This window comes from Bos mutus, chromosome 4, assembly GCF_027580195.1.
Source record: "Bos mutus isolate GX-2022 chromosome 4, NWIPB_WYAK_1.1, whole genome shotgun sequence".
Taxonomy (NCBI): domain Eukaryota; kingdom Metazoa; phylum Chordata; class Mammalia; order Artiodactyla; family Bovidae; genus Bos; species Bos mutus.
The window spans coordinates 50,187,730-50,214,090 of NC_091620.1; the positions used below are offsets into that span (position 1 = coordinate 50,187,730).

General features: G+C 55.4%; 3 protein-coding genes and 1 long non-coding RNA gene across 5 annotated transcripts; 1 reads left to right on the top strand and 3 right to left on the bottom strand.

Annotated features, from left to right (window-relative positions):
- Nucleotides 1-1,023: 1,023 nt before the first annotated feature.
- On the bottom strand, nt 1,024-6,317 carry HOXA6 (homeobox A6). The gene is made up of 2 exons (XM_005903684.3): nt 2,659-6,317; nt 1,024-1,283 (listed from the first exon to the last, which is right to left on the bottom strand). The coding sequence occupies exons 1-2, from the start codon at nt 3,098-3,100 to the stop codon at nt 1,024-1,026; spliced, it is 702 nt and encodes a 233-aa protein (XP_005903746.1). The 5' UTR covers nt 3,101-6,317.
- On the top strand, nt 5,563-9,207 carry LOC138987614 (uncharacterized). Of its 2 annotated transcripts, none has more exons than XR_011463993.1 (3): nt 5,563-5,633; nt 6,972-7,080; nt 7,649-9,207. It is a non-coding gene; the product is annotated as an uncharacterized lncRNA (long non-coding RNA). The 2 variants fall into 2 exon arrangements; XR_011463994.1 differs by lacking the exon at nt 5,563-5,633 and adding an exon at nt 6,341-6,543.
- Nucleotides 9,208-9,965: 758 nt separating this feature from the next.
- Nucleotides 9,966-16,362, bottom strand: HOXA7 (homeobox A7). The gene is given in 5 exon segments (XM_005903682.2): nt 9,966-10,257; nt 10,259-10,575; nt 11,543-12,130; nt 12,377-12,668; nt 15,805-16,362. Coding segments are annotated over 3 exon segments (717 nt in total). The 5' UTR covers nt 11,922-12,130; nt 12,377-12,668; nt 15,805-16,362; the 3' UTR covers nt 9,966-10,236.
- A 1,379-nt stretch (nt 16,363-17,741) lies between these two features.
- Nucleotides 17,742-24,642, bottom strand: HOXA9 (homeobox A9). Its single transcript, XM_070369466.1, has 2 exons — nt 20,210-24,642; nt 17,742-19,131 (listed from the first exon to the last, which is right to left on the bottom strand). Exons 1-2 carry the CDS (start codon nt 20,787-20,789, stop codon nt 18,893-18,895), a joined length of 819 nt encoding a protein of 272 aa, XP_070225567.1. The 5' UTR covers nt 20,790-24,642; the 3' UTR covers nt 17,742-18,892.
- Between the last annotated feature and the right edge of the window lie 1,719 nt (nt 24,643-26,361).

Sequence of the window (26,361 nt, forward strand, 5' to 3'; positions counted from 1 at the left end):
AGAAGCTGTTTGGGGCTGGGGATACGTGGGTCAAATTATTAGGGTCTTGCTTAGACCTCCAGGAGTAAAATGAGGGCGCTAATGAAAGCATTTTGTGGCAGTGCCTAGTACCTCCGTGGTTATCTTTCTGGGTTCTGAAAGACGAAAGTAAATCACAAATATAGCCTAAAGGCGAGGCAGGGGAGTCTCCCCGATGGAGGCCAAGCATCTCAGGCACCTCTGGCACATTTGAAAAACAGGACTCTCGCTGCTCCCATGGCTCTGGGCCGTCTCCTTAGGTTCTGAAAGCTGCTGTGGTGGCAGCGCCGGCGCTATCGGAGGTGGGGAGCCGGAATCCGGAGCTCAGAGCCTTCGGGGAGCCCAGTCGCTTCCAGGGCTGTGAAGTTCCATCCGTGCCCAGGTTGGCTCGGCTGGGCTGAGGCTGTTTCTTTTCCACGGACGGTTGCGCGCAGGGCCGAGACACAAGGCTCTCTCCGTCTCCCTTTGTTCCTCGCGCGTCTTCCTGTCTGGGGACGGCCTGGAAGGCCACGGCAGAGCTGGGGCCCCAGACTTTAGGCCCCCTCTTCCCAGTGGTCGGGGTTGATTTAGTGATCAAGATCTCTGGGACTTGGCGAGGAACTGAGGCGGAAACGCCCAGACACCAAAACGGGCTCGGTCCCCGGGTTCTTTCCTCTCCAGCAACCCTGCGACCCGAGCTCAGGGACGTGCAGAGGCGCTAACAACAAGAGCCCGGGACGGATTCGGGGCGGGCCCGGAGATCCGGATCCGGCTTGGGCAGCCTGGGAGATCGGGACTGTGTGTGCAGTGCGCCTCGTTCTACCGCTGGGATTGGCTGTGTGGGATTTTTTTTTTTTTTTTTCCTTGTAAGAAATAAATGCTCAGGCGTTTGCAAAGCGCCGGGCTCCCCTGAAGCTTCGAAAGCCCCCCGGGTGAGAGCAGGCGGGAAGAAAGTTGGGGAGCAGGCGAAGGCAAGGGGGCAAAGCCAAGGGAGGTTGCGGCGCGGGCCTGGTCCTGCCCAGGCGTCTATTCGCCTGCCTTTGCCTCAGCGTCCTCCCCGCTGGGTTGTGTGGAATTGATGAGTTTATTTTCCTTTTTCCACTTCATGCGGCGGTTCTGGAACCAGATCTTGATCTGGCGCTCGGTGAGGCAGAGCGCGTTGGCTATTTCGATGCGGCGGCGCCGCGTCAGGTAGCGGTTGAAGTGGAACTCCTTCTCCAGCTCCAGCGTCTGGTAGCGCGTGTAGGTCTGGCGGCCTCGGCGCCCGTGACTCCCATACACAGCACCTGCGGGCAGAAATGGCCGGACGCCAGTAAGCCAGGATCCAGGCACCCTGACCAGTCAGCCCTGAGCCCCACGCTCTGGCCTCGGGGCTGGAAACCACCCGCCTCTCCCACTATGTCTGGGGCCGAAAGCGGACTGGATAGGAGAAGATTATTTCATACCAAGCGAGATATTTTCCACCTAAAACGACTTAGGGTGGGAAATGATTGTTTTTGCAAAATCTGGTCAGTAAAAATATTACAAGAAAAAAGAATAGAACAGCATTCTTAAATCCGGGCACCTGAGCCTGTTTTGTGAGGGTACAGTGTGTGTGTCTGGAAATGATGGGTATGGAACCCTGTGAGTAGGGTACACACTCCGAATTCACACACTGACCTCTGTGGAGTTATTACTGTGGTCAGCACTTCAGGACACAATATACTTTTTGGAAAATTTTAAATGGTCAGCCCTCTTAGATCTTCGCAAATGCCTTCCCATTGTATGGCCCTTCTGAGAAAAGCAGAGCTCTTGAAAACACAAATGAATTTTAAAGCAAAAGACTGTAAGTTTTAAAATCCGCATTAGGCTCCTTCCTTCTCCAAGAATTCCCTGTGGAGTTTTGGAAATCAGGGGCAAAGAGATGGAGATATGGGCCATCTGGGGCTTCTAGAATGTAGGGCTGTGATGGGCTATCTATTCTGATGCCAAAAAGACCCATGGGTTGGGGGCTCCCCCCAAGTTGGGTGTGTGAGACTCAGGCAGGGCCTCAGAAGGAGGCAGAAGTTGGCTGTGAGTGAGCAGTTGAGTGGAGGGGGGAGGAGGGGAGGGAGGAGAGAGCGGAAAAATCCTGAGGCCGGGGATGTGGCCCTCCAAGGCTTTGGGGAGACACTGCAAGGGGCCAAATGAGGGCCTCTTTCTAGATGGGTTTCTGAAGGGCAGAAAGGTGAGGAGACAGTGAGGGAAAGAGGCGTTCTCAGGACGGGTGCAGAAGGCCATCAGGACTAGGGGACTGAGCAGGGTATTACCAGGGTGCAGGGTGGGCAGGCGCACTCTCCCATCCAGCCTTGCTCTCTCTTCAGATTGCCCCTGTCACTGGGTTTCACACAGCGTGGAGTGACCCCCACCCACGCTCCCCTAAGGTGTCACCTTACATGGGCACTTGGGCCCTGCCTTCACTCTTTCACAGCCTGATTGTCCCATTGGGAATGGGTTGGGTTTTTTTATTTAAAAAAAAAAAAAAAAAAACTCTTTTTTTAAAAACCAAAGAAACTTTGTTCATTCTTTCCTCCCTTCTTTCTATGTCCTCTTTCTACTGTCTCCTCCTTCCTTCCTTCTTTTCCCTGCCTCCTTCCCCGTCTCCCTCCACACTCTTTGAGGGGCTGCAGGGAAACACCTTACCCGCGCAGGAGTTCATCCGCTGCATCCAGGGGTAAACAGGGCTCGTGTACTTCCGGTCGGTGCCTTCGTCATGGAGGGCTTTGCCCGGCACGCTGCTGCTGTCGGGTTTGTACTGCTGCTCGGGAGAAAAGTGCAGGTAGTCCCCGGGGCCCCTCTGTTTGCCACTGCCCGAGGGCGAGGCGCCACTGAGGTCCTTATCAGAATAGAAACATGAGGCCCCGTACTCGTAGGATGCCCGGTTGCAGGCCAGGACCGAGTTGGACTGTTGGTAGAAACAAGGTGAGGTGTACGTCTTGTCCGGGAGGCTCGACGCCCCGTACGAGGCCGGGAAGGGCCTTAGCGCGTCATAGCCGGCCGGATAGAGGGGCAGCTGGCCCAAGAAGGAGTCCTGGCCGCTGGGCAGGCTCCCGGGGAAAGTGGGATTCACAAAATAGGAACTCATTTGCGCGCCCCTCTGCAGGACTGTGATTTGTTGTGTATTAGTACATCTGGCTATAACTATTAGTAGTCATCGAACTGGTTTGTTTCTGGATGGCCGAACGCCAAAAGCGACAGCAGCAAATCGCACCAGCTGACGCGGCGGCGGCCAATGGGAGCGAACGCCGGAGCCCGCTCCCCGGGGACCGCGGCGACCGAGGCAGCAAAGTTACAAACAGCCCCCAGTCCGCCCGCCCGCCCGCCGCCCGCCCGCCCGGCAGATTAATGGGCGCGCACAACCAACCCGCCCGGCTCTCTCCCCCAACGCTGGCGGCGGGCACAGCCCGGGCAGGGGCTTGCGGATCGGCCCGTGGTAGGGGCATTGGTGTCCCGGCGGCCGCAAAGGCCCCAACAGGCCCGCTCTTTGCTCCTTCCCTTTTGCCTTGTTGGATTTTGCTGGTTTTTCTCTCCAAACAGGAAACCTGACAGCCCCGCGCCGGGAGGGGCGGTGACAAGGATGGCTCTACTCCGGCGGGCCTGCCCTACCGGCAGGGCCCTGAGTTTGCCCCTCCCCCTGCACTCCTCTCCCCGTGGGTGCGGGTTACCGAGATGGAGAAGGGATCTGAGAAACCAGGCCTTCGCCCCAGTTCTTCTCTCCTATGCCTTAGGAATCGGTGCATCATCTCCTTCTCTCTTTCCCCACTCCCACCAAGGGCCTGGGCCTCACCACCAAAGGGAAAGGCTCACCTCGAGCCAACCAGGACTAGGATCAGGCTAGTCTCTTCCCCTGCCGGCCCCCTACTCCCACGTACAACATGTCTCCTTTGCATCTCCAGAGGCCTCCTTACAATGGCCAGCTATTGCCTGGCCTCAAAGCGCACGCACACACAGACACACACACACACACACACACACACACACACACAAGCTGTGAGCCCCACTCTGGGTGCCTCTGAACCCAGGAACGCAGAGGCTGGAAACCACTGGTTTCAACGAGAAAGGAATCTACAGAGGAATAGCTGTGAGACTGAGTTCCAAAGCCAGCCCTAGGACCTGCTCCCCTCTCGTGCTCCGGGGTGGGTGGCAGAGATGAGACAGGTCCAGATGTGGAATCTCTGCCCTCATTTCAGAGATGCTCGTGACCCAGGGTGCCTGGCTCAACCCAGCAGAGAGGGCAGCTCTGCTGGCCCAAGGTGGTGGCAATAACGAATGTGATTGGTTTCTGGGCCACTTGTCCAAAGGGCACTGTCCTGGGATATCCCCTTTTCCTGCCTTTTCTGGGACTTTGGGGGAACCTGCCACCCACTGTGCTCCAGAACCAGAAACAGTTGTCTCCTCAGGTCCAGAAATTATCTGAATTGCGTTCACCACAGTCGCAGGCCTGGCCTTCCCCAGACAGGACATGAAAAGCCTGTCCTGGGCTGTGCTCTCTTGCCTGAGAGCTGTGCCTTCAAGATAGTTGACTTTTACAGTGCATAGATCAATCTCATTTTGTAAAATGTGGTATCATTCCAGTGGCATTTTTACAACTGTATTTGTTAGGCTTGTAAAACCCTTGAATTAGCTTTAAAGTCCTCAATTCTGTGCAGCTTGAAGAAAGACTTATTTATATGATTTAGTTGAATTTCCGGAGGGTGTTTATAAGATCTGTAAAACTGGTGAATGCAGGCTGATGGGGTTCAGAACTTGGGGGGGTGGTAAGGGCCCCCTAGGAATCTGGCAACGACTTCCTTAATCTCTTTCTTGCTTTTCAATTTTTTCCCCTCACTTCCCCCAAGGAAAAAAATTTGAGAAAAGACTGGGCTCTGATTGGCCTCCCCAGAGACTATGGTGCATCCCTGAAATCAGCTGCTGCCCACTGAATGGGGGCTGCACCCAGATGCCTTCTGCCTGCGCCCCAATCAATTGAACCTGGGAAAGTTTCTCTGTTGCATATATAAATAAGGGCCTGGTAAGACAGGATATAATTTTAACTTGCCCTCAAATTTCTTTAGGAAAAGGATCTGATAGGTGAAAATTAAAACTCGAGAGTTGAAATTTTTAAAAAAAAGCTGTGTTAGAAGAAAACGTTTGAGTTGTTCTTTAAACAACGCCATCAGATGACAGTGATTTCAAGCAAGTTATTAAGACGAAAATAATCATTTGGAGATGTTGATAAATGTTTATATTCATAATGTCTGCTTTATTCCTCTAGGTTCCACATAGTGTTGGGGCTGGGAGCAATTTACTACTATTATTAGTATCTGTTATGGTTTGACCTGGATTCTCGATCTAATCATTGTCTCGGTCAACAAAATATTTGATCTGTCAGCTAACAGCAAAACAGCGTATTTCTAGCTTCTATAGGCACTAAGATGGAAAAAATATATTACACTGAAATCTCTAGATGTTAGCCAAGGCTAGTACATATCATGTTGGCAGCTGCCCAATTTATTTCTCCAACCAGCATTAGCTGCATATATATATAGAGAGAGAGAGAGAGAGCGCGCGCGCCCGAGAGCGCTCCTTTCAGGCAAGAATAGAAGCCCCAGACGCTGGAGGGAGCCTCTCCTGGGAAGGTGAGAATGGCCACCAGGGCTCTTTCCTCGGTCAAAGCCACACAGAAAACCCACTTACCTTTCAGCTGCTTTTCAAGGCGGACGGGATGGTGAGCAGAGCCTCACATTTCGCCCTTTTCCTGGGCTGCCCACTGAGCTCCTCGACCTCCGCGGGTGTGGAGGGAGGCCTGCTGTCGTGCGGGGGGCTCCTTCGGGGCCCCCGAGTCCACTGGACTCCCTGGCCCAGGCCAGAGCCCATAGCACACAGGTGCGGCCTCTGCCTGTCACAGGCCCTCGCGTGGAGCCAAAGCCCGCCTTCCTTGCCATAGCCAGTCAGGCCTGCAGGCCCCAGGACTACGAGTGATAGCTCCAATTTCTAAATCCCAAAGCGGGCGCGTTTCCCGAAACCAGCGTGCACCCCTGGGGCGCCTTGGAACGCGCAGTTTGGAGAGAAGCAGCCATGACGTGCCAGGCGGCCTGTGCGACCAGTCTCCATGGTTGCTGGGTGGGAGCAGGACCCGAGTCTAGTCAGGCGTCCAGCTCCCGTCAAGGGCGGTCAAGGCGGGGGAGGTTCCCGGCCAGTCAGGCCCTGGGAGGCCGCCCTTCAGGTCCTCCCTCGCCCCCCTCTCCTAGGGTTGCTTGGAAATCTCTGAGGGGCCCGCGCAGCAGTCGCGCCAGGCTGCAAGACGCGGGACTGCTATTGGCGTCGGTTCCGGAGATGGCCACAGCGTGGCAGCAGCGAGCGCCCGGCACGGTCGCAATAAATTATCTGCCCGCGGCAGCCGCAGTCGGGCAGCCCACGGCCCCGCGATGCAAATACGCCGCTTTATCCGCCCCAGCGCGTCCCGCCCCACCCCCGGCGCGAGTGGAAGTCCCCAAGGTCCACAGACCCTTCTCAAGTATCGAATGCATACCAAGGCATTATCTTAAGGTGGGGAAAACAATAACCACCAAAATCAAACAAACAAAAAGAACTCGGGCCCAGAACCACAGGGTCATTTCGCTGTCCCAGGAAGCTACCGGGACAAATCTGGCCGAGGTTCACCTAGGCCAAGTCAGCTCTGCGCCACGGGGCTCCTTCAAGCCCACGCCCGCCGCACCCTCCGTGCCTCATCCCAGGCGGCTGCACAGTCCTCTCCCAGCTCTCTCTGGAGATGGGGAGCGCCGTCGCCAGTCAGCCCGCTGCGCCGAGGTGGTTGGGGGTGGGAGGGTCCCCCTATCGCCCAGACTCGGTTTGTGTCCTTCCTTCAACCTTAGCTGCGGCCCCTGCCACTCACAATAACACCACTACATCCTCTGCACCGAAACTTCCCGCCAAGCAACACCCAACAATTAACCCCATCCTCTCCTTCAACACAGAATTCCACCCACGAACCTGTTCCCTCTCCCCGCGCGCTCCTGACATCTCTCTCATCGGAAAACCACGCGAAGCGAAGCAGGCACTCAGCAGAGGACTCTGGCTGAATTAGTAAGTTTTTGGTTTTTTGCTTATTCTACCTTTACTCTCTAGAAACCGCTTCCCAAGGAATAGAAGATACTATGATAAAAACTCCTGTCGATGAATTCACTTTGCCTTCCTCTCTTACCATCTTCCCACCTCGGGAACTGTCTCCAGTTATTGGGGGGATTCAATCCGGCCAATTGGGTCATGAATGAAAAAAATCCAAACCCGGGAGGCTGTCGGGGAACGCAGGGTGCAGGGTCATTTCCTTTTGGGGGCTCTGCGAGGTCGCTGGGGAATGGGAGAGAGAAGCCCTCAGCTGCTGCTGCCCCGTGCCAGGGAGCTATGGCATGGAAGGAAGGAGGGCACCGACTGCCAAGGTGAGCACGCGCGGGAAAGGAGAGGGAGGGTGTGTGTGTGTGTGTGTGTGTGTGTGTGTGTGATGGGGGGTGCGTGTGTGATCAGGTGAGTGTGTGGGAGAGGGTTAGGTCTGCCCCCTTTCAGCGCCGCCCTGGGGTGCCCTCCCCCAATGCCGCCGGCGCCCGCTGCCTTCTCACCACCTTTGCTCCTATCTCCCCACGTGTCTCACCTTCAGATGGCGGTTCCCAGAAGCTCCAGTCCCTCTGACAGCTGTCGCTTGGGCAGCCCGGGGAGACGAATTGTCCTTCGTGGTGCTAGAGGACGCAGGAAATTAGCCAGGTTGCGAGTTGCAAAGCGACCGCCGCGGCGCCGGGAACTGGGCACACCCCACCTCCAGCGGGAGCGGCCGGGCCGGGCCGGGCCGGGGCCTCGTCTCGCTCGCCATCGCTGGACAAAGCACAGCCGAGCCTGGCTGGAAGGCTGAGCTCCGAAGCAGGCAGGACGGAGCGGAGCAAAAGAATGCGGCTCTATTCTCGCAAGGGAAATTATAAAAAAGTTCATGTTCACGGTTCCCATCCACATGACCGACAGCGGCCAATGGAAGGGCCGAACAACTCATAAAGTTGTATTGCAAAGTTGTAAATTTTCATAAACAACAACGGATTTATGACCCTTTCCCCATCACTAAGAGGAGGCAGCTCCTACACCGGCGCCATCTTACCACCGAGGCGGCCCCGACTTGGGGCCGCAGGTTTTACAGACCCAGTTGTGCCGGGGTTTATTAAAAGAGTAATAAGAAGCCGGTCCAACCCAAGCAGGAGACGGGAGTCGAGGTCTTCGCCTGCGAGCTGCCACTGTTCTGCGCTGTCCCCACCGCCCCTCGCCCCTTCCCCAGCTCCTCATTTTTCCGCATCCAGACGCCCTTGCCAGGGTTTCGCAGCGGGGTCTGCGGCCAGTGCCCCTTCTACCCCTTAGCTTCAGTGCTGGGTTCTGGGGCCACCTCGCTTTTCCTGAATGTGGGGCTGGGGGCGGCATCAGAGGCCCTGAATCTTGCGTCCTTTCCCGGGCCGGGTTCAGGGCTCCTGGGGAATTCGGAAACAGTCGCAGGACGATATACCTTTTGGAACCCGCTCTATAACCTTAGAGGAAAGGGTGGAATCCATGGAGGGTTTGGGGGAGGTTCATAGAATAGACTATAATGTATCAGTCGAAGATTTCCGTTTTCAAGGGATCTGGAAGATGTTTGTATACACACCCAAACCAGACAAAAATCTCCACACAGAGAAATGTACATGTACAATTATGGACACACAGAAATGTGTGCACACAATTATGGACACAGAAATACATACAATTGTGGACTCACAAAAATAGACACACAAAGAGGTACACACACACCTATATAAATCTCCATAGCGATCCACGCAAAAAGGGATTCAACAGGCATATACACTAATACATGGCAACCAGCACTTGAACCCTATCCCTCCTTCCATTTTTGCTGTCCCAAAGCCCCTTTGGCCATACAGACCTAGCCAGGGCTTGCTCTCCAGACATGCTTCACCCTCTCTTCCCCAGCACACTGCAACTCCCAGATAAGGCAGTCCACAGTTCTTTGTCATCAAGCATCTTTATTTTTCTGTTACATAAAACACTGTTAACTGGGCAAGACGGAAAGTGTAGGAAAATGTACCTTCCCGTTCCTGGAAGCCCAGGCTAGAGCTGAGAGGGATGAGGGGGGACACAGGACAACACAGGAGATGAAGAGCGCTGGCGAGGGCATCAGTCCCCTCACCAGCTATAGAGTTAGCTCAAGACAACACACCATGCTACAAAGCCACCCCATTAACACATCCTTCCCAAGTCAGGACATTGCCTTACAAATGAGCTCCAAGACTATATAAATGACCAAAAAAAAAAAAAAAAAAAAAAATCGTGTTCAAATATACAATATTTGCCATTGTAGGAAAAGTCAGGATACACATATTCAACATGGCTGGACAGTGGGACACAGGGGCCAGGGGAGGGGCAGGGAGGCTGGGAGCATCTCTGCGGTCCTACTAAGCAGAAGCGAACCCAGAGGCCCAGGCAGCTAGCTTGGGAATGCTCCAGAAGGAGGGGATGATGGGCCTGAACATGGGGTGCCCAGACCAAAGAACGAGGGATTCTAGATTGTAGCACTTAGAATGCTTTGGAATAAATATATTATTTTTCCATTTAAATAGAAGCCAATGCCCTGGTCCCCGGATCCCAGCGCATTCTCAGCGCAGCCTCAGGGACCCCAAAGGCTACTAGCCGGAAGCAGCAGAGGCCTGGCCGAGGAGGGGGTAGGGTTCGGCACTAGGTAGCAGGCGAGCCAGCGAGCACAAAATAGGTAGTTTGGGGCGAGTAGGTAGTACTGAGAATCAGGTCCTTGCCGGTTCCGGGGGAGGTGCTGGGGGTCTGACAGTGTTGGGACACTTCTGGGCTTCCTGGGAGTGGAGGCCCTCTGGGGCTGGGCCCTTAGGTAGTTTGGGAGTGCCTCTCCCGGAGGAGGCCTGTGCTAGGTAGTATTTTAACCGTGCCAGCGCAGAGCTGGTCGGCCTGGGGTTGGGGGTGTCTGTTGGGGGTCCTCAGAGGCAGAGGGGATCCCCAACGGGACCCAGTCTGGTGACTGCTCGGTCAAAAAAAAATTGGGAGCTGGAGTGGGTAATGGGGTAGATTGGGTGCAGGTTGGGGAGTAGGGTTTTTTTTTTTTACATTTTCTTTTTATTTTTTTTTTCACTTTTGTAAATAAAATCAGTCTCTAAAGACGCTTTCCAAACTGTCGGGGGCAGCCGGGCCTCATTCCTCCTCCTCCTCGTCGTCGTCCCTCGTCCTCCTCGTCGTCGTCCTCGTCATCGGCCTTGTCCGCGGCAGCGGCGGCGGCGGCGGCTGCAGAGGCGGCGGGCGCGGCACCCTCGGGGGCGCCGGAAGCGGCCGGACTCTCCTCCTTATGTTCTTTCTTCCACTTCATGCGGCGGTTCTGGAACCAGATCTTGATCTGGCGCTCGGTGAGGCAGAGCGCATGGGCGATCTCGATGCGGCGGCGCCGCGTCAGGTAGCGGTTGAAGTGGAACTCCTTCTCCAGCTCCAGCGTCTGGTAGCGCGTGTAGGTCTGGCGGCCCCGCTTTCGGTCCGGCCCTGCGAGCAGACACATGGACACATGGACACACGGACAGACAAGCCGACAGGGACACAGGCCAGGGCATCAACCCGGCTGCCATTCAGAAGCGCGCACCTCAATCCGGGCCCTGACCCAGGTCCGAGTCCCCCTCCGCCCTGCGCCCCCAACCTGAGCTGGGGGAGGAGCGGGAGTGTTAGCGGAAGACACCGACTGCGGTGCCAGACGCGCAGGCAGCTCTGTGAGGGGGGAAGGCGCAGAATCCCAACTTTACAACTGCTCTTTCCAGCCGGCTAGGCTTCCACAATGTCCTGCTTCCCCTGACAAAGGCAAATTGTAAATATAGAGTGTGGGCAAGTGGGAGACGCTGCGCTTTTGCCATTCAAAGGCGAGCCAGCCGCTTCCCCGCCTAGCTAGGCAAGTGGGAGACCCTCTCCGGCGGCCCTCACTCCAAGGGCGCCTTTCCTCCCCAGCAGCCCGCGCCCCCATCCCCAGACCTTCCTAGGGCACTGGGCTCTCTGTCTCCACTCCCACTCATCCGTCCCTCCCTGCCTTTAAATGGCCCCTGGCACAGGGGCGCATAAGGGACCCAAAAGGGTTTGGCTCTCCCTGCTTTTGAGAAGAAAAGCCAGGCTGAAAGGAAAAGGAGGAGGGAGAGAGAAGAAAGGGAGGGAGAAAGAGAATACGAGAATAGCGAACAAACCAACTTAATGTTGAGATTCCAAGGCAAATAGAGTTAAATAAATTTACGAGGATCGAACCCATTAATTGGGCCATAAAAAGTTTTATGAGCCTCATTTACATACAATGCTAGGAGCTCTCCTTGCTATGGCGCCTCGGCTCTAATTAAAACCAGAAAGGCAGCGCCGCCAGGAGTCAAGGGGCCGCCGGCTCGCAGCCGCCTCGTTCCGCGCTCCGCTCCCCCAGCCCGGCGCTCCCAGCTCCCAGTCCGCCCGCCCACCCGGCCCGCCTAGCGGCTGCGCCTACCTGAAGACCGCATCCAGGGGTAAATGCGGAAATTGGCCTCGGCCGAGCCGTGCAGCGCGCCTTCGTCTGCCTTGTCGCAGGCGCCTTTGGCGAGGTCACTGCAGAGCCCCGGGATGTTTTGGTCGTAAGAGGCACAGGGCAGGTTGCCGTAGGCGTCGGCACCCAGGCCGTAGCCAGACGCGAAGGGGTTCTGATAGAGGGGGCTGTTGACATTGTACAAGCCCGGTACAGTCGAAGGGAAGGCGCCGGCGGCCGCCCCATAGCCGCTTCTCTGCGAGTTGGGCGCAAAGGAGCAAGAAGTCGGCTCGGCATTTTGGAACAGAGAAGCCCCCGCCGTATATTTGCTAAAAAGCGCGTTCACATAATACGAAGAACTCATAATTTTGACCTGTGATTTGTTGTCCGGCAGCTTTCAGTGTCGGTTTTACGAGGTAGCGTGATATATGATAACATTACACCCCCAGATTTACACCAAACCCCATTTTCTTTTGGACGGAGCTCGCCGCAGCACGTGACCGCCCACATGACCGCCTCCGCCAATCTCAGCCGCCCTCACAGGTGGTCTCGCTCGGCTGGGCCCGCGGCAGCCTAGAATGGAAGGGAAAGAGGTTCAAATCTGTGGCCAACGAATCTGTTCGCGCCCGGCCGGCCTGGCGCATCCCGCGGGAAAAGGAACTCCCAAGGCACTGCGTGGAGGCTCCGCTCGCCGCCAGCCCGGACCCCTGGCCGGCAGAGGCCGCGTGGAACCGGCCGGGCGCAGTCCCTTCCTTGCTTATTCCCGGACGCTAAACCAAGCTGGCGGGTCCTCCCTGCCCCTCGTTTCTGCCCACTCACCCAACCCAGGGAAGGTCTCTGCGCTCCCAAGTACCGGCCCTCTACTCGGTGGCCAAGCGGACAAGTTTCAGCTCTGGGCAAATCGACTCTTTGCCTACGTTCCCCGTCCCAAGTCCAGTGGGCCAGAGGCCGAATTAGACTCCGATCCAGATGGGGCCGATCCAGATGGGGCCAACGCAGCGTCGCTTTCTGCTGCAGCAAGAAGGCCACCGCTGACTGGAACCATGTGGTTGGAATAAAGTCAAGGTCTCCCAGCTTCCTTTCTTTAATCGGCGGCGCACTGTTTATCCGCCTAAAGGAAACAGTGAAATATTTATCTATTAATGAGCCTCATTTGCCAGTAGATTTATTAACGTGAGGTTTCCCTCCCTCCTCCCGAACACCGCTGGCCTGTCAGGCTCTGTGCGTTCTCTCCTGGGCACCTGGCTGGCCTCTAGCAGCCGAAGACATGCGTGGACACTCTTTTGTCCTCCCTGCAACTCTTGGTTCCTCTTCGCTCAGACGGAACCAAATCTCTTTCCTCCAGCTTGTTGGGACCTCAGGCCCACACCTTTCCAGGTGCCAATGTTACTATAAGGTTTCTGGTAACCTTCACTGGGGACATTCCTGGGCCTCGGCTACCTTCTCTTGGGCCTGGATGCCTGGGAGCCAAACATGCTTTAGAGCCAATTTGAAGAGAAGAGAGGCCCCAGGGGCCTGGGGACCACAACCCCTACGTTTCTCCATTTCTTTTGGAGACCCCCAAACAAAAGAGGAGACCCCCCCTCCCCTTTCAGACCTTTTCCAAAAGGCCACCCAGCTCTGGCAGCTTCACCTTTCCAAGGACTAGCTTTACTTTTCCAAGACTGAAGCACAAAGTAGTCTCACTCACTCCCACCCAGGGCCCCCACTCTAAGACCTTACTTTCCCAAGCCTCCAATCTCTGGGGCAGGGTTGGAGCACCCTAGAGGGTGGTGGGGCGACCCTTCCCCTATATGCCTCATAAACTGCCCAGACAGCGATGGAAGCCCAGCGGCTGGGTCAGTACGCCTTTACTGCTCAGCTCGATTGCACACCATAAACCCGACCTCACAATGGAATTGCCCCGGAAATTCTCCTCTGAGTTATAGAGTTTGATTCCTTGTGTACAAAGCACTTCCCATCACTTTCAGAGGGTTCAGGCCATCCCGTTCACCGCTCGCTCTCAGGGGGTTCCAGAAGCACAAAAGGTGGCAGGAGGGTTCACGCTTGGATGAAAACGGAGTCCCAGCTCTGGCCTAGTGGACGGCCTGAGGCATAGGTGGGGCAGTGGGGGCTGTCTGAGCAGGTGGGTGCCTGGTGGTTCCCCCTGGGGGCGCAGGGGCTATGGTGTGGCAATATCCAGGGATGCCCTTTATGGAGGACCAGGGTGACAGTGTGTCCCCGTTGGGGAATGGAGGGAGTAAGACTGGTAGGAATGAAAAAAAAAAATATTCCAAATAACATTACTTTCTGGCAGGAAATAAAAACCTAAGAAAATTAAAGAAAGACCAAACAAACAAAAAAGGCTAGGAGATCAAAGAAGCGGAATTAGACAGCTTTAGACCAATAAATTGTTCCTCGGGTGACACAGAGCAAGATGCAAAGAGAAAGACCGGCTCTGCCGCCGCCGTCTGTCTAGACTCCGGGGGCTGGAGCAGCCAACAGCTATGGCGTTTGTAGTAGAACCTGCCCTAGTGGGGCGACCCGACAGACCGAGGGGGAGCGATTTCTGGGAGCACAGGAAAGGGCCCGTTCCCAGCCAAGGGGTCTGGGAGCCCGTGCCACAAGCTCATCCCTGCCCGAGTTTTGTCGGGAGTAGGTCCAAGCCGTCCTGGCAGAACGCACTGATCCTCCTCCTGGGCCAAAGAGGATCCAGATACTGCCAGCAAGACTTCAGTCCTTTTGAGCCCAAGTCAGCGAACCCGGCCGAGCCCCACGGGTGCTGAAACCTCTCTTTCGTTTCTGAGCTTCTCTCTCCTCTCTTGCCTTCAGCAGCGGGGTTTTAAAACGTAAAAGCCAGACAACACCAGGCTTTCAAATATGGCCTCTTTAAACGCGTGTTCTTGAGCCTCCGGTTTTCTATTTATTTGGCCAAACAGACACATGCGCTGGATTAAATGTGATAATATTCATACAAATACTCGTTGACGCTCAACCTGAAGCAGGCCACGTGAAGGCGGGTTTCTTATCAGCCGAGTGGTCTTTAGATAAAGACTTTTTCCTAGGGCTCTCCTGGAGCTGGGGTCCTACCTACCTAGCAAAGTGTTTCCCTTGCTTCTCTTTACCAAAAAGTCCTCGATATTGAAATCCAGCTAAGAAGGTAAACCCAGCTCTGGGGCGGTGAGTGGAGCCTGCCAGGAGTCGGGCGGCTGAAGATTTGCTTCTATAAACGTTGCCACAGGCACCCCGCGCTCGGGTTGCGCGCCTCTTATGCACCCAATGCTCAGTCTTCCATCGCAACTCGAACAGCGACTCATCCCTGACGAGTGCAGAGGCGCTCCGGAGGACGCGGGGTCCCATCTGCGCGCCTCCCAGACACCCGCCGGCCAAGGGCAAGAGAGGCCTTACCCCGGGCAGTCCACGAGGCCTCTGAGTTCCCGACAGGCTTGGACCTACCTGGGGCCTCCGTGACCGGTAACCACCGATCTGCTCCTTCGCCGTTTATTTAAAGTTACGTAAATCGAGCTTTGTATCTGCGGCTTGGAGACACGGCCACGGGCGACTCTTGGGGAAGCTATAAAACCTCTTTCACCAAAGGCTGTGAAATTTTATGTATTAAGTAAGGAAATATAATGAAGGCGTGTGTCTGTAATACCAACGTGTGTATATAAACAGAAAAGAGAGGGGAGAGAGACACACGGGTAGTGACGCCCAGGAGATGTCAGCCAAAAAAACGCAGTACTGGGTTTTACAGCGTGTACAGCGCCGAGATGTAGGTTGTAAACATTTTGTGGGCTTGGCGGAGATTATTACAACCCAAATAAACGCACCGCGTGGCGTATTCACAGGGCTCAGGAGTGCTTCGGAGGGGTTCCCTGTTTGCTTTTGCATTTTCCTTCTGAAACTATTCTGCACCCGGGGCTGATCCTCGAAAACGCAGGAACGCACCCGGCCTCCTCCTGTTAGGGTCTAAGGCATATACCCCCGCCCAGGGTCGAGGGTAGGCTCGAATGGGATTGGGGTTCCCTCTCTCCCCCTCCTCGCCTCTTAAGCTGGGGACGGACGCCAGAGTAGCCTTGGTGCCTCCACTACCCAGGAAATTCGGAGACGAGAGAAAGCAAGGGCGGCTTTCACCACGTGAACTCCTGTCCTGGAGCTGGGATGTAAATATAATTATTTTAAATATCATGTATTTTAGAATAACCAAAGCAGTTTCTGGTCCGGGTCCCAGGATTCCCCATCCTTCCAGACCCACACTAGACAATTACCAAGAATGCCTTTACGCCCAGTTCTCAGCCGCCTGATTGTACCGTGACGTTTTTAAGGCGGCCGAGTCCCGGGGTCCTGGCTCGCCTGCGAGTGCTGACTCTCCCTGCACCGGGACGCAGCCTTCGGGGGGTCTCTCGGGTCGCCACAGGACCCTTGGCCACTGTGTATGCCCTCTGCGCGCCCTCTGGAGGGTCACCAGGTCCACGGGCTGTAGGCCTTAGTCCTGGTGTCTGTCCGCCGGTCGGTCGCGTTCTCCGAGTGTCGTGAGGCCCCGAGGCTTGTCCCGGGGTGGGAACGGTCACCCTAGATCGGTCCCCGCGACCGCCCCGCAGCCTCGGGACAGCGGCAGCACCGCAGCCCTAGGCCCCCTGCCCAGGATGGGGAGCGGAGCGAAGAGGGCGCGACCTGTGCCGATCAGGCGAGACCCCGCCGCTTGCTTTTTTTGTTTCCCAGCGAGGCTTCTGGCCATGCGTGAGCGGCACCGAAAATATACGACAGCCGTTCGTTCAAATCTGGGGCTCCCATTCCAGAAGAGCTTGCATCAAGTCGACATCTTAGGAACTTCCCAGGGTCGCGGCGGCGGGAGATGGCGGCGCCGGTGCCTCTTGCGTGGAGCCATACTGCCATCTGCTGGCCGTGCCTTGACACTGCAGCCCAGCCCCGGCCTGAACTTCGTCAGCAGCCGCCGCGGGTCGGGGGTACCACTTTCCAAGCCGGGCAAGGGCCCATCCCCGGGGGGTCTGCACGGAGCCCGGAATCTACACTGCCGAGAGGGCAGTGCCCATAAAAAAAAGAGCTGTTTCCGCAGCTGGTTTATCGGCGGCAGACAGAGCCAACAAATGAAAGGGCTTTGGTGGAAAATCTTAATTGGGGTTGGACAGTTGTAAACCCATTAAGGGCCGAATTCCAGACAGTTCGCAGACCCGGCCTTTATGGCACACCCTCACTGCCCATTCTTTGAAGTTTCCTCTGTCTGCAACAACAGAGGGCGTCCCAACCTGGCGGCAGGGTGGGGGTGGGGGTGAGCGGACGCCCCATCCTCCGTTGTCCCCGTTCCCCTTTTCCGCGCCCAAACACAGATAACTTTGCAGAAATCGAGGGCGAGGGGCGGGGAGGCGAGAAAAGAAAAGTGGGGTAGGAGGCTGAACCCTCCGCCACATCTAGAAGGCGCTCGGGCCTCCGAAGTTGTGGCCGTTCCCCCCGCAGCCCTTTACACCCCATAAACGGTAACAGCCCTCATTTTCTTTTATGGCGCTCGGGGCTGGTCAGTTGCCTGGGCTCTGCCTCTGTCAGGACTTGTGCTTGGGAGAGGTGTTCGGGGCGGGCCAGCCTGGCAGGATGCGGGGGGCGGGGTGCGGGGGCGCAGGCAAAATCCAGTCCCCTGGGAGCCACCAACTGTCCGTGCCCGCGGCCACGTTGGGGCGACCGGGCTCCAGATTCCCTCCTGGTAGAGGCCTTAGGAGGCAGCTCTCGGTCCTGCCACCGCCTTCCCAGCTCCCCCTACCCACCCCGCCAGGGAAGATCCAGGGCCCCCTCCAGTCGCGGTGGACCCGGGTTTGGGGAATTCTTGGGGCGCCAAAACGAAAGAATGGCCATTCCCAGCCACTGGACAGCCGTAAGCGACATCCCAGACCGACCAACTTTTCTGAAGCCTCCCCGCAGTCCCGCAACCGGACACAAAGCCGGGAGCAGGGCCTCTCCGCCTCTTGTTGTTCACCCTTCCTCTGCTCGCTGCCTGCAGTCGGCAGGCAGCCGGCGGGGGAGGCAGAGCGGAGGGCCGCCTGGGTCTGGCTGCAGCAGGTTCATACTCCCAAGCCAGAGACACAGCTGAGCTCTGTCCTTCATTTCAGCCCGTCTGCCACCCCCCAGACTACCCAGGCTCCCCTGCCCCGGAGAAGAAGGTGCAAAGAGCTGACCCGCAAAAATTAAAAAAGAATCAATATATTTTATTGGCAAAAAGTTAAATATCATTTCAACACAACGATTTGGTCAGTAGGCCTTGAGGTAACTATTGCAAAATATACAGTGTGCGTTCAGCCTGATGGAAACCCCAGATTCATCAAGGATACAAATCTACAGTAGCCCAATGGCGGTTTCATAGTGTATAATTTATTATCAATAAAATTAACTCCATTACAATAAGCATTCATTTTTCCCCCAATTAAAATTAAACGTAAACCATAGGTAGTAACCATCTGCACATACGTAGTATAGCTCCAAATTTCCTCACTGGTGCAAAAACAATATTCAAGCTTGTTTACTTTTTCTTTAATATGTGGATTATATATATACAATGGACGAGATAGGTCTAGAGAGCATGTAGAAACTAAAATATCCGCATTTCAAGAATGGAGAAAATCATGAATCTATGCATCCCAGAGAACGCTTTCTTTTTTTGTTTTAAAATTTTATGTCACTGGGAAATCCTTACAGCTAGTTTACAATCAAAGGTTAACAGCCTAGTTACACAGAAGACATATTCCACTACAGAGCTATACTCTATGCAACTGCTTTCTCCCCTCATAAACAACCTGAGTTCAAATTGAATTCTAGCTTTCACAATCACAACGGGTGCATCACCCATCACAGAAGTTTGAGTCACAAAACATAATTACCACAATAAAACACAGTATTCAAGTATCTGGGCAGATCGCTCTGCCGCACAAAGAGCAAATTAAATTAACTACACACAGTCTAAAAACTATACAGCCCGCCGTCAATAGTTGTGCATTATAAAAAGGTAGTTTTTTTTGTTTGTTTGAAGTCAGGAACAGGTAGATTTTTTTTTTTTTTTTAATATATACAAGCTAGCACATAGAGCCATCAGCGCTAATGCCCCCGCCTTTTTTTTTTTTTTTTTTAATCTTATAGAAAATGGAAAGCTTACAATACCTCCTCCATCAAAGTGGCAGGCCAAGGAACCAGCCTGAACAGGGTTTGCCTAGGACATGAGGCCTGGAGTTTCCAACCGCCTTTTTAGGGTGGTGGAGGCTGGGGTGGGGTGGGGTTGGGTGGGGATAGGAGAAGAGGACGGGCAATTCTTTCTCTCTAGCTCACTCTCTCTTTTCTAAATGAACTCGAGTCGCATCACTCGTCTTTTGCTCGGTCCTTGTTGATTTTCTTCATTTTCATCCTGCGGTTCTGGAACCAGATCTTGACCTGCCTCTCCGTAAGGTTGAGCAGTCGGGCCACCTCGTACCTGCGGTCCCGGGTGAGGTACATGTTGAACAGAAATTCCTTCTCTAGTTCCAGCGTTTGGTGTTTTGTATAGGGGCAGCGTTTCTTCCGCGTGGAGCGAGCGTGGAGCCAGTTGGCAGCCGGGTTACCTGCGGGTGGGGGACAGAGAGGGGGGGATTTAGGAGGTGAATAAGCACACCCACCCCCCTCCGCTGGGGGCTAGGAAAACTCCTGGGGTCTTCAGCCAAAGTGCAGGACGCTGCTGAACTGGTTAGGGAAGGCAGCCGAGCCTCGGATACAATGGAACCCTGGCAGACAGACGCAGGGACGGTCACTTACAATTGCACGCCAGAAAACCTCGGCTCCCCCCACCCACCCCAGACCCTTCTTTCTCCTCCTCTGTCTTCCTTTCCCCTCCTCTGCTTCCTCCCACTCTCCACACGTTGTGTAAGAAGTGAAATTTACAAACAGATCTCTTTCTTGCCACACAGGAGGAAACCACGCTGCCATGTGTTCCTTAGCAAGCTTAATATTCTATTCTCCTTCTTACTGACTCTTTCCTTCCCACCTTTCCATCTACTCTCCCCATTCCTTATTTTGACCTCCCTGGAAGGCTGTGGGAGCTGGCCAGGCCGGTATGGCGCCCTAGGCACCCCAAGGCCGTAGATCACTTCTCCAGTTTATTTGAATAATCTAGCACGGGGACCCTCGCGTCCCGGTCGCCTGCAGCCGCATCTTGGGCAGGGTTTACGCCGCCACTGGCTGAAGCAAGAAGTGGAGAGAATCGGCCGTCTTCCCCAGAGTCCCGGGTCAGGCTGCCCGGGCTGCAGTTGCTACCGCCGCTCCCGGACAATCTAGCCGCACAAAAGGCTTTCTCTGACGCGTTGCTTTCGAAGAATCTCGCCCAGAGTATTTCTGTCTTGGTCCCGGGCAAGCCAAGGAGAGGGTCACCAGGTCTCGGGTCGTCCCGCAGCGCCTGCCCCGCCCCCTCTCCAGGCAGCCGCCGCCTCCCCTCCCCCGAAGCCCGGCAGGCCGGCTTGTCACTGCTTTCTGGACTTGGGGGGCCCCATCCGAGGAGGCTTCCTAAACAGCAACTTCTGGCTCCCGGCCTTTGCTCAGGAGGCTCCCAGCGAAGGCGAAGGCAGGCTCCGGAGAAAGCTGGAGGGCCGGCAGATCCGGGTGGCCGGCGTGGAGGCGGTGGCCGGCCTGGAAGGAGGAGACACTTACTGGGATCGATGGGGGGCTTGTCTCCGCCGCTCTCATTCTCAGGATTGTTTTCGGAGAAGGCGCCTTCGCTGGGCTGTTTTTCTCTATCAACTGGAGGAGAACCACAAGCATAGTCAGTCAGGGACAAAGTGTGAGTGTCAAGCGTGGGACAGTCACCCCTTCTGGCCGACAGCGGTTCAGGTTTAATGCCATAAGGCCGGCTGGAGGGCAAGCCCGCGAAGGAGAGCGCGCCGGGCGTGGGCTCCAGCCAGGAGCGCATGTACCTGCCGTCCGGCGCCGCCGCCGCCACGGGCGCCTGGGGGTGCACATAGGGGTGGTGGTGATGGTGGTGATACACGGCCGCGGGCACCGCGTTGGGGCCCGCCGGGTGCACCGGGTTCCACGAGGCGCCAAACACCGCCGCCTTGGACTGGAAGCTGCAAGGGCTGAAGTCGGGGTGCTCGGCCAGCGCCGCGGCCTGCCTGGGGGGCTGGCCCAAGGCTCCCGGTGCGTAGCGGCCCGCGCCCAGCTCATCCGCGGCATCGGCGCCCAGCAGGAATGAGTCCACGTAGTAGTTGCCAAGGGCCCCGGTGGTGGCCATCGCCGTGCCCCGCGCCCGGCCGGCCCGGCCCGACCCGCGGAAATTATGAAACTGCAGATTTCATGTAACAACTTGGTGGCACCAAGGGGGGGGAAGTACAGTCACCTAATAAGTTGCCGGCGCCCGCGCCCCCATTGGCCGCGCGCGTCACGTGCCCGCCCGGCAGAACAATAACGCGTAAATCACTCCGCACGCTATTAATGGCCCGGTGTTTTGCAGTCATAATTTTTATAGCAAAAGCCATATGTTTTTATGCAAAGGGATCGTGGCGCTCCGCGATCGGGTTTGTTTTAATTGTGGCCAACGAAGATTAAAAGATCAAATCTGGCCTTGCCTCTGTACTCCCTCCCCTCCCACCGCCACCACCAGACACACACTTCTTAAGCGGACTATTTTATATCACAATTAATCACGCCATCAGCAAGACGCGGGTCCCGCGCGCGAGTGCGGCCAGCAGAGCCCCTCACATAAAATTAGACAATAATTGAAGCCATAAAAAGGCAGCCAAATCGCATTCTCGCTCTACTGTATTTAAATCTATATTTATGATATTTCATAAGGAGTTATTGTTCAGAAGCCACACAGGCTGGTGGGAAGTTGGGAACGACCAACAGATTCGTTTGCCTCCTCGTGACTCGCAGCTGTAAAAATTTACGAGGACTTGGAAAGGTTAAATTAGACTGTTGTGTTTGGTTGGCGAGCTCCCTGTAAATAATCCTTGCGATCCCTAGAGATGAGAGTTTACCCGGGGCTGGTCGAGAAAAGTCAAATTCAACGCAGTATCCGTCCCAGACTGAGCCACCACCACCTCTTCCGGAGCGCGCTGGACAGGGACAGGCCACAGAGAAGGCAGCACCAACTGTGAACTCCCCTCCGGCATCTGCCCGACTGGAGCGCAGGGCGCCCGGGCAGCTCCCAAAATCGCCGCTGAGCCTCCAGCGAGGGCCCCACCGAGGAGCGGCCAGGGAGAGAGTGGCCAGTCTTCCCTGGGGCCACGGATTTGAGGACCTGATTGTGCCGCGCGCTCGGCTCCATCTCCGCGTACACGCACGACCAGCGCGCCCAGCTCGCGGTCCGCCGGAATCACTATCCACACCCCGGGCGGACCCAACAAGCGTCCCAGCCGTGTGTTCCGACCTTGGAGGCCCTAACGCTGAGCTCTGCAAGCCTCGTCGCATTCCCTGAACCCGAACTGCGAAAAAACACGAGGCAGGATCAATGAAAGGCGAGTTTGCTGGCGAAAAAGCAGCTCCGCCTAAGAGACCCCTTGGCTCTAGTAGCTGGGAAGCCGGCTCCGGAGCGGTTAGCCTCTGGGCCCCCCGTATGAGTCCTTCTGGGTTCCTTCCTTTCTGACCACTATCCCGGACCCGCCTAGGTTACCCACTCGACCCTCGGCTCGGCAGTTACAAGGCCTAAAACTCGGGGCTGCAGATCAAGTCCAGGGCTAGAAATTAAAACAGGGAGGGGCACAGGGCATTGACTTTTAATCCTGTTTCTTAGCTTGGCCAAATTGAGGAAGGTATTTCTTACTCCTTAGAGTCTTACAGAGGTAAAAGACCTCGGCCTGTATGTTAATTGGGGAAAAAAATAAAAACAAAACCTACCCCCAATCCGAACAGAAAGAGGCGACCCCTAAAAGGGGGTAATTAAATTCACGTGTGAACATTGTGCCTGCAAGAGTGTGTTTCTCATTAGCCCTCTTCCCTGGCGGCGAGGGCAGGCGGGCGGCATCGGTCGCTTCCATCTTCTGTTTTTCCTTCATCCTCCCCAACAGTTCCAGTAATCCCCCCAAACCCTGATACATCCCTGTCCCAGGCGAAAACCCGCAAATGCCAGGCTCTCCCGGAGAAAGAGGCTGCGGAGCCGCGCAGAGAGGCACCGGGTGCCCCTTCCTCTGCTCGCGCCGGAAGAGGGAAGTGGCCGACACAATGAACTCCGACGTGGCCGGTCCAGGCCGCCTCAGCCCCCTCCTCCCTAATATTTTCCTTTCCTTGTAAATTCCTCCGCCGTATCCCCACCCCCACCGCAGCCCAGGGTGTCCTAAATATCGACCCCTTAGATTTTCATTAAGAAAAATTAACTCTGGGGGAAACCTTCACTCCTAATTGTAATTGTCTGCAAATAGGCTGGACACGCCTGGTTGCCTTTTCCTTTTTTTTTTTTTGGTAACCAGAGAAGACACCAATTATTGTTAGTAATGTTTAAAATAAAACAGGCTATGTTTCTTTAAATAACCTTAGACTTTCCAAATAGAATGGCTTCTAAATAATTATCCGGCGTTGAGAATTAAGCAGTCCTTACTGGTGCCAGGAAAAGGGGGAAATCACAAAACTAAATATTATTCCTATTTAGCCACAGGTTTGGAGAGAGAATATTCAGGCTTTTGTGTTTGCTTTTATTTTGGAGGTGAAAGAGATTATGTGTGCATAAAGAAACACTAAATGGGTGTAATTACAAACTGCCTTTTCTAGCCTGAGAGTTCAAAAACCTTGGCCTCCAAAACGAATCCACTACTCAAGTCCTGAGAGGCAGAGAGGAATTGAGGCGAATGCCCTGTGACAGCCTCTCCGATAACAGGAGGTCAAGCTGGGCAGTGAAAATAGTTTCTGAGCTGCTGGAGCTGGGAAGGGAAGCACCGTTCGGTGTGCTTGAGCCTGAAGGCCCGTAGGCGTGTTGGATTCCCAGGGGTGGAAATTGTTTTCAGTTTCCGGTAATGAGAATGGCCCCACTAGCTTCAAACCGTGGCCTACAACTTGGAACGCCAACTCAGTGTCTAGAATTTAGGCCTCCTTTCCCCTATTATTTGAAACACACTGGCACTGGAACGGTTCCCTTCTGTAGTACTGTCCCCACAAGGATGTCATATCTAACATCTTCTGACCCTGATAGAAACTACTGGCAAGCAAACAGCCAATCTTGGCCCTAGCGGGGCTCCCTTATCGCGATTAAAGCCGGAGCCTGGACCAGCAGGCCGGGAAAGCAGAGGAAGCTTTGTGGCAGTTCCCTGCGTGTTGTTCCATCGAGCCTGGCTGAGCCCAGGACTCAGCCTCATCTCCCCAATGAAGTCAGCGGAGGCCTCCTTGCCCTCGGAATGGGCACACAAAAACGACGTGAATTCCCCCCAATCAGAACGCCTAGGCTGCCGTTCAGGACCCGCGGAGTAGGAACGCCAGGCCGCCGCCATCCGGTCGTGATCATAACCGAGGCCTTGCCTGGGCCACGGCACACCAGGCCCAGATCCATAGCCCTAGACAGCCGCGCCCCTCCAGCTCTTCCTCAGCAGATTGCCACCTCTGATTGAAGGCGCATGGAAAAATAAGACACCCCCCACCCCGCTCTCCCCAAACAAGCCCTGTATCTCTCCCCCGGGTTCCTCCCAAAGGAATAGTTGGGGAGGAGACAGAAAGAAAGAAAACTGGACACAGACTGAAGGTGAAAGAAAAAAGGAAGGAGTAAACAAGAAAAAAGAGGAAGGAAGGAGGGAAGGTAAGAAAGAAGAAAGAGTCAAAGGCAACTCTTGGGAGTAGACAGAGGTTTACAGAGAGAAGGGTAAGTGACAAGGCCAGTGACCCAGCCCCTGTCAGCCCTGTCCGCTTCCTAGTTTAGGCTGAATCTCCACTGGCAAAGCGATCTTTCCTCATCTGGTGCCCCGGATTGGGCTGGAGGTGCCCCGGCCTTGCAGGAGGATGGCAGAGTCCCTGGCCAGGCGCAGGCCGGGAGCAGGAGAGAGCCAGGACAGAGGCGTGCGCCCCTGACCTTGAAAGGCCCGGGGCTCAGAATTCCTACCACGCCCCTGGCATCCGCGAAGGAGCAGGTAACCTGACTGTACCTGCTCCAGGCCAGGTAGGGGGGGGTGGAAGCGGGGATGAGGCCGGCAGCCTGGCAGAGCGTTGAGGAGGCAGGGTCCAGGCTCCTGTGCGGGATAAGCCGAGGTTGCCACCGCAGGCCTGGCACGACCAGGGGTTGGATGCCCCTCCCGGCCCGGCCCGGCCTCCGCGCGCACAGGTACCTGGAGACGATTTCAACTGAAGTAATGAAGGCAGTGTCGTGCTGTCGAGAGAAAGGTGGATCCCAACAACAGGAAACTACCTAAATCACCGACCAGTTCTGTTGCTGCCCGCTTGGCGCTGCCTCGCCCGCCGCCGCCGCCGTTACTGCCGCCGCCACCACCGCCGCCAAGTGAGAACCCTGCGATCGCGCCTGGCCCCTCGCCAACCTGCGCCCGCCGCTGCCGCTGACGCATCAAGGAGGAAGAAGCCACCGGCCCGGGTAAGGTAAACCTGGGAGAAGGAAGGTAAAGGAGAGAGGAAAATGCAAGGAGGAGAGAAAGCCAGAAGAGAGGAGGGAAAGAGCAGCGTGCGCGCTTGTTTCCCAAATGTTGCAGCTCAGCGAGCCGGCGCGGCGCCGAGCGGCGGCAGCCCAGGGCGATTCGCAAGCGCCAAGGACAGCTCGGAGCCCGGCTCCCTGTCTGGCCTCGGCCTCCCGCGCTCGCTCCCCGCCACTTGCTCTCCCCCTCTTTCCCTCCCCGCCAGCCAGCCAGCCGGGGCGCGCGCTCCCGCGCCCCCTCCCCCATGCTGTCGCGCCCCCCGCCTCCCGCGAGCAGGAAACGCGTGGCCCCGCCGAGGGCGACCAGGTGGGGGAGGCCGTGCTGGGGGCGGGAGGACCCGTGCAGCCCCGCCGCGGTCTACCTAACCGCTGCCGCGGACGCTAGTGACCCGCTGTGGGCCCATCCTGCTCCCTGGAATCCTAGGCTGGGGGTCGTCGAGGACCAAGAGACCCACGAAATAGCCAGCCTCTGCGAACCTCCCAGGGGGCTCCAGAAACAAATCCTGTTTGGCTTCCTCTGTCTATGCAGCTCCCCTCTCAACTGAAACCACTGGTCCAAGACAGCCACAATCCAGATATACTAGCAAGTCATAAAACTGAACAAAAGCCGACAAACCTTACGGCACCAGGGCTATAGGGCCCAGACAAATTACGACCGTCTAGGTAATATTTAAATAGATGCCTAAAGTAATTGCAGAGGGCGCGGGCTAGTCCTCCTGTTGTAAAAGCGGTAGACGGGATAAAGTGGAAGGTGAAGATAAGAAGTCAAAAAAAGAGGTAAAATTAAAAAGCTTCATTCCACAGCTTTTATTCTTCTATAAGAACATAAACATCATCTTTTTTTTTCCACGCACAGCAGCATTACAATATTAATTTATTCTGATTTAAGATTAGAAGTAAATAGAACTAGAACTAACATTTATAATAATGATAGAATGCATTTGCATAAAACAAGATTGGCAATTTTTCATAATAATAGACATTTATACAGATTTGTATTTTATAGTTTTTTCTTTTTCTGCACCTACAGGTTTGACCCTTTTATGCATGTAACTTCACAGTATAAAGGAAACCCAGCAACGTCTCCCTTCTCTAGTCTATTCCGCTTGCTCCAGCCCTCCTCGGCTTCTGTGAATTTTGGAAAGAAAAGGGGGGGAAAGGGGGGGAACCTCTGCAGACTAGGGAGAATTGTGGTGTGCTTGTCTTATGTTACCAGTGGTAACAATTATTTAATGACAAAAAATGC